Source organism: Panthera leo, chromosome B4 (assembly GCF_018350215.1).
Source record: "Panthera leo isolate Ple1 chromosome B4, P.leo_Ple1_pat1.1, whole genome shotgun sequence".
Lineage (NCBI taxonomy): Eukaryota > Metazoa > Chordata > Mammalia > Carnivora > Felidae > Panthera > Panthera leo.
The window spans coordinates 75,155,355-75,161,935 of NC_056685.1; the positions used below are offsets into that span (position 1 = coordinate 75,155,355).

The 6,581-nt window shown below is 37.9% G+C and overlaps 1 protein-coding gene across 1 annotated transcript; it reads left to right on the plus strand.

The window, feature by feature from the left end:
- The first annotated feature begins 5,545 nt into the window (after window positions 1-5,545).
- On the plus strand, window positions 5,546-6,481 carry LOC122225632 (olfactory receptor 8S1-like). The gene has a single exon (XM_042948472.1). The coding sequence runs from the start codon at window positions 5,546-5,548 to the stop codon at window positions 6,479-6,481; it is 936 nt and encodes a 311-aa protein (XP_042804406.1).
- Window positions 6,482-6,581: the final 100 nt, after the last annotated feature.

A 6,581-nucleotide genomic window follows, 5' to 3' on the forward strand; every position in this document is an offset into this window, starting at 1 on the left:
TATTTTCTATTTCATTTAGCTCCACTCTAATATCTATTTCCTTTCTTCTTGGGTTTGGTTTGCTCTTCTGTATTTTGTTCCTTAAGGTGAAAAATTATTTTCTTCATTTGAGATGTGTCTTTTCCTTCCATGAAGGTATTTACAGCTACACATTTCCCTCCAGGACCGTTTTTACTGCATGCCATAAAGTTGGTATGTTATGTCCCCTTTTCATTCTTCTCAAAGTATTCTTTAACCCTGCTTGTGCTTCTTCTTTGACCCATAGATTAAGAGTGTGTAGTTTAATTTCCATGTATTTGCTAATTTTTCTGTTCCCTTCTGTACTGGTTTATAGCTTCATGCCTCTGTGGTAAGAGAAGATACTTTGCATGATTCAATCTCTTTAAATCTATTGAGACTTGTTTGGTGGCCTAACGTGGTTTAGCCACAAATGGCCAATAAGTGCTCAATATGAATAATCATCAGGGAAATGCAAATCAAAACCACAAAGTGATATCACCTCACACCTGTCAGAGTGGCTACTCTAAGAAAACATGACATGTGTTGGTGACAATGTAGAGAAATTTGAGCCCCTGCACTCTGTTGATGGGAAAGCAAAATGGTGCAACCACTATAGCTAACAGTATGGAGAGTCCCCAAAAAATTAAAAATAGAGCTATGATACTGTCCAGCAATCACACATTTGGGTACTTATCCAAGAGTGTTGATATCAGTATCTCAAAGAATATTAGCTCTCCCATGCTCATTGCAGCACTCTTTCCAATAGCCAACATGTGGAGGTAACTTAAATGTTTATCAGAGGACAAACAGATAAAGAAATGCAATATTGACACATAATGGAATACTCTTCAGCATTTAAAAAGAAGGAAATTATTTAAAAAAAGAAAAAGGAAATGCTTCAATATGCAACAACGTGGATGACTCTGGAAGGCATTATGCCAAGTGAAGTAAGCCAGTCACAGAAAGAAAAATACCGCATGAGTCCATTTACATGAGTTATCTAAAATAGCAAAATTCATAGGATCTAAGAGTGGAAGTGATTTCTAGGGAATGGGGAGAAGTGGAAATAAGTAGTTACTAATCAATAGGCATAAAGTTTCAGTTCAGCAAGATGAATACGCTCTAGAGATCTGCTGAACAGCATTGTACCCACTATAAATAATGTGTTGCACACTTGAAATTTAAGAGGGCAGCTCTCATGTTAAGTGTTCTTACCATGATAAAATAAAATGTTAAAAATTATAAAAGCATACTCAACCTTTAGTAATCAGGGAAGTGAGAATTATAGTTAAAAACCTTATATGTATTCACATATTGGCAAAAATTTTAAAGATTAAAACTATAAAGTGTTGTTGAGACTATGAAATTATGAAAATCCTATGCCAATGATGGTGGGAATGTTGTAATTTTTGTTGGCCTGAGTCTGCCATACCATAAGTGGGGTGAATCATAAAGCTTTATCAATCTAGGATGGGAAAAATTGATTAGACATATAAAAATACATTTTCTGTTGATTAACTCCTTTGATCATCACAATTTGTGTACTTCCCCATTCATATGGATGGAGGAAAATAAATCCCTGTGATTTCCTAAATGAACCATCCAGCTCCTTACAGGTCCACTGGAAACTGCTACCCAGCCTTCCGACTTTCAAAACCCACGAGACATCCACCAAAGGATCAAGACGTTTGCTTTGACCCAAATGGTCTGAACACAGAGAGAGAGAATGCCCTATGATTCTTACAAGTTTCAACTCTTCTGGTTAATTAAAGTTTGACATTTGGCTGTGACTTCAGGGAATTTAGAAATTCATCTGTCTCCTGAGTCCCCAAACTCAGCTGGCCAATTTACTGATTGCCTTTCTAATGGATTATGTCCGGAAATTGCTTCTTCACTGATACTTTAGCCCAGTATTTAGAATCACAAAGGCAGCTAAAGGAACAGATGCCCATGTGATTTCATCTGGATCACATGAGACAGGTTTCTCAGATACCTCTTATAGGAATCTGAGTATTTTTCTACCGTGGTTAGTAAGAAAGACTGAAACATGTTATTTAAAACACGTTTATCAGAGACAGTCTATTTTCCTGCCATCAGGAAAATTGTCATCAGAAAAAAAATATCTACTAGCTCAATAATTGGAGTCTAGAAGTACTGATTCTTGCAAAAAGAGCACCTGATTGCGGATGACTCCTTACCCTATGGAAAAACCAGAGCAAACAGATGTCTTCTGTGCCAGGAAGTGTCATGAGCTGGGTAATGTCCTCCATGGTATCTGTAATGGTCTTCACCCCATCCCCACCCCCACTAGAGACTTCCAGGTTATATTTGTCTCTCCTCATCTGACCTTCTACTCCTGTCTCTTTGTGGCCACCCTTCTCATCCGTACCCAAACATCACTATTTCCCTGTGCTGGAGCCTAGCTCAGAACTCTAACCGCCAGTTAGTTACATCAAACAAGGCTTTAAAGATTTGTCCTCCACCAAGGGTTTCGTCATCAGTCATTCTTACTATCTTCTCAATAATGCTTGTCTGTGCTTCCAGAGTATTGTTGAAAATGGGTTTTGTTGATTTCTTGCATTCTTTCTACAAATTTTTCACTAATCTAGAAATTTCAGGTTTAAGGGAGACTGAAACAAGCAGGTGAGAGGTTCCTATTCTGAAGACATATAGAGGAAACACAACAGAGTAGACAGGGAGTTCCTGGATGGCTAGAATTTATAGAATATGTTATATATTATAAATGTTATATATTATAAAAGCCTAATCGCATATGCTAGAAAAGAGAGTTAATTTTTTTTCCTCCCTATCAGTTCTAGTCTCCAGTAATGTAGATGGTAAAAGGAAAAGGAAAAAAAGATTTCAGGGGGAAATACTAAGGTCAGTGAAATGTAACTTCTATGCACACTGCTTCTCCCCATTCCAGATGCCTCCCAACCAGGGGCAGACAAGTTCTCTCTTCCAGCAGTAACTGTTTTTCCTCCTATCCTCATTACTACACCTTGCCAGACATTTTTTCCAATTCTCAACATTTTCCATGTGATTACACTGGGCAGATGAAGTGTTAGATGTAGAGTAATCCTCAGCTACCTATATCTTTGGAAATAATAGGATAAAATTATTAGACCTAAATATTTTAATAATTTATAAATAAAATAATGTGCTATGTCTCCCACAGCTGATTGAATTTTAAATGTAGACACAGATTAAGAAATATTGGGAAAATACCGGGAGATGTGAATTCCCAATAGTGAAATTCCAGCCATATAAACCACCTGGGTTTTTTTCATAAAATGAATGTTTTTCTTAAAATGATTTAATCCAAGTAACCTCCTGCCGCACCTCTCTTTAAGATAGATTGTGAAAAAATGTAGACAAGATACCAATAAGTGGCCATCTGAGAAGTACTAAAGCTATCCCTGGCAAGTTGGCAAAACAAGTATCATATTCAGAGGAAAGCCCTGGGCTCCAGCTGGAGCTACCACTCTTCTCCCTGTAAGCAAAGAAACCAGTCTTCTTGCCCTTTGCTGAAATTCAAAACTAGTCATTCAGACTTCAATGTGAATTGAATCCACTGTGTTCGCTCTTCAAAGGTAAGTGAGCAGAATTTGTAATCTGTGTTTATCTTCACTATACAGTTAAAATAAGCTTTGGCCTCACTCTGTCACCAAAGGATCTTGGGGACAGGGGTGAGAAAATCTGGAATCTCACAATATAGGGTACTACCTACCTTGCTGACAGGCCGTGTGGCCCTGATCTATGCTGAATGTAAATGTGGTAGAATGAAGCAACTATCAGCTCAAAGTGAGGCAGCAAATTGAAAGTACTTAAATTTTTTTCAATTAAATTGAATATATTTAATTAACTAATGTAGAAGTCAGAGAGGATGTTTATTCAAGAGAATTTTGCAAGCAGAGAGATGAGAAAGACACATTAAAATTGACTTTTCCATTTGATTTTTCTTTTTCACTGCCGAGTCTGAATCAACTTGGTGTGCCACCCTAAACCACACATTACCCACTGGACACAACTGATAGGTAACCTGTATCTGATCTTTCAGGAGGGCTTGGAATATAGAGAGATGCCTAAATACTATCTAGCATGAGTGAGGAAAGCCAGGAAGACCATATTAACTGACCATATTGTTGTGGGTTCATTTCTGGGTTTTCTATTCTGTCCTATTGATCTAGGTGTCTATTTTTGTGCCAGTACCCTACTGGTTTGATTACTACAGCTTTGTAATGTAACTTGAAGTCCAGAATTGTAATGCCTCCAGCTTTGCTTTTCTCTTTCCAGATTGCTTTGGCTAGTCAGAGTCTTTTGTGGTTTCAAACAAATTTTAGGATTGTTTGTTCTAGTTCTGTGAGAAATGCTGTTGGTATTTTGATAGGGATTGCACTACATCTATGGATTCTTTTCGACAGTTAGATATTTTAACAATATTTGTTCTTCCAATCCATGAGCATGGAATGTCTATTTATTTCTTTGTGTCATCTTCAATTTCTTTCATCAGTGTTTTATAGTTTTCAGAGTATAATTCTTTTACCTCTTTAGCTAGATTTATTAAGGTATCATTATTTTAGGTGCAATTGAAATTGGAATTGTTTTCTTAATTTCTCTTTCTGCTGTGTCATTATTGGTGTATAGAAATGCAACAAGTTGCTGTACATTGATTTTGTATCCTGCAAGTTTATTAAATTTGTTTATCAGTTCTAGCTGTTTTTTTGGTGGAGTCTTTAGGGTTTTCTATATAGAATATCATGTCATCTGCAAATAGTGAAAGTTTTACTTCTTCCTCACCAATTGGCAATTTGATTACTACAGTGATTTGTTGTCTGATTGATATGGCTAGGACTTCTCTCTTTTTTTAGTGGTTTCTTTTGATGAACAACTCAGTTCTGTTTTACCTTTATTATTTCTTGGCTATATTTTGTAACTTTATAAAATGTTTGGTAGTTTCCTCCCTTATCTCAACTCCCTAACACACACACACACACACACACACACACACACAGCTTTCAAAATTATCTCTAAGATCAAATGTTCCAAATATATGCAAAATAATAAAGAGAAAAAAGATAACACAAATGTACATAATTAATTAGTAACAAACTATTACAAAGTCTTGAATGTAAGGTGAAAGACTGACTGAGGAAAACAGGATTACAGCATCTTCTACAGAAAATGAGTTCTTGAGCAGAACATTATAGAACAAGATCAATGGCCCAGTTTAAAGAGATAAAAATTATTCAAGGGTCAGATCTGAAAAATTATGTGAATTTCTCTAGAGCTATTTGTAAGAAAAGAGCAACAAATGGAAAAAGCACAGAATATTCAGGGCTGATACACCAGGAAATCAGAAAAGGGAAGGCCATGCATGCTTCAAGGGACTGCATGAGAGATATTAAACAAGTATGGCAATAATGAGCAGATGAAGAAAAAAAAGTGTATGTACATAGAATAAGTAGAAGCTTTGGGTTGACAGAGGAGATGGTTGATATATTATTTCTCTTTGTGTTTTCTTCCAAAGTATTATCATCTTTAAATGGCCTTGGTAAATCACAGCACCATCATTGAGTTTCTCCTTCTTGGAGTCCCGGAAGATCATCATACCCAGGCTCTAGTCTTTGTGCTTTTCCTGGTAGTTTACCTCCTGACTCTGTCAGGGAACCTGTTGATAATCCTGGTTATCAGGACCAATTCTCACCTTCACACACCCATGTACTTCTTCTTGAATCACCTCTCCTTCCTGGATCTCTGTTATTCTTCGGTCACTGTGCCCAAGATGCTAGAGAACCTCCTGTCTGAGAAGAAAGCCATCTCAGTGGAAGACTGTTTGAGCCAGGCCTTCTTTGTGCTTGCCTTTGGGGGAACAGAGCTCTGCCTCCTTGCAGTCATGGCCTATGACCGCTATGCTGCCATTTGCTACCCTCTACTCTATGGTCAGATGATGAGCAATGAGCTGTGTGTGGGACTGGCGTGGGGATCTTGGGGTCTGGCCTTTTTGGATGCTTTCATCAATACCCTCCTAGCCTGGAATTTGGACTTCTGTGAGACGCAAGTCATCTCCAACTTCATTTGTGAGATTCCTTCTCTGTTCCCTCTATCCTGTTCCAATAGCTCTGATAACTTTGCAGTTCTGCTCGGCTCTGCCCTCCTGCATGCCTTTGGGACCTTCATTTTGGTCTTCTTCTCTTACGCCCGTATTGTCTCTACCATCCTGAGCATCACCTCCACCTCAGGCAGAAGCAAGGCCTTCTCCACCTGCTCCTCCCACCTCACCGCAGTGAGCTTATTTTACGGCTCAGGTTTTCTTCGCTATCTCATGCCAACCTCAGGTTCCCCATGGGAGTTGGTTTTTTCCATTCAGTACAGTGTGGTCACTCCCCTAGTGAATCCCCTTGTTTATAGCCTAAAGAACAAGGAAGTAAAAGCATCTCTGAAAAACATGTTACAGAAAAGTTTACAACATCTCAGGTAGCAGATGACAAGCAGCAGATGATTGGGAAGCAGGACAGAATTATAGCAAAATACCTGAATAATAAGCATTAAGGAAAATTTTTGTTTGCTCATAAAGTCAG

Bases quoted from the DNA above. Each gene is read 5' to 3' on its own strand.
- LOC122225632 (XM_042948472.1), top strand. From the start codon at position 5,546: ATGGCCTTGGTAAATCACAGCACCATCATTGAGTTTCTCCTTCTTGGA.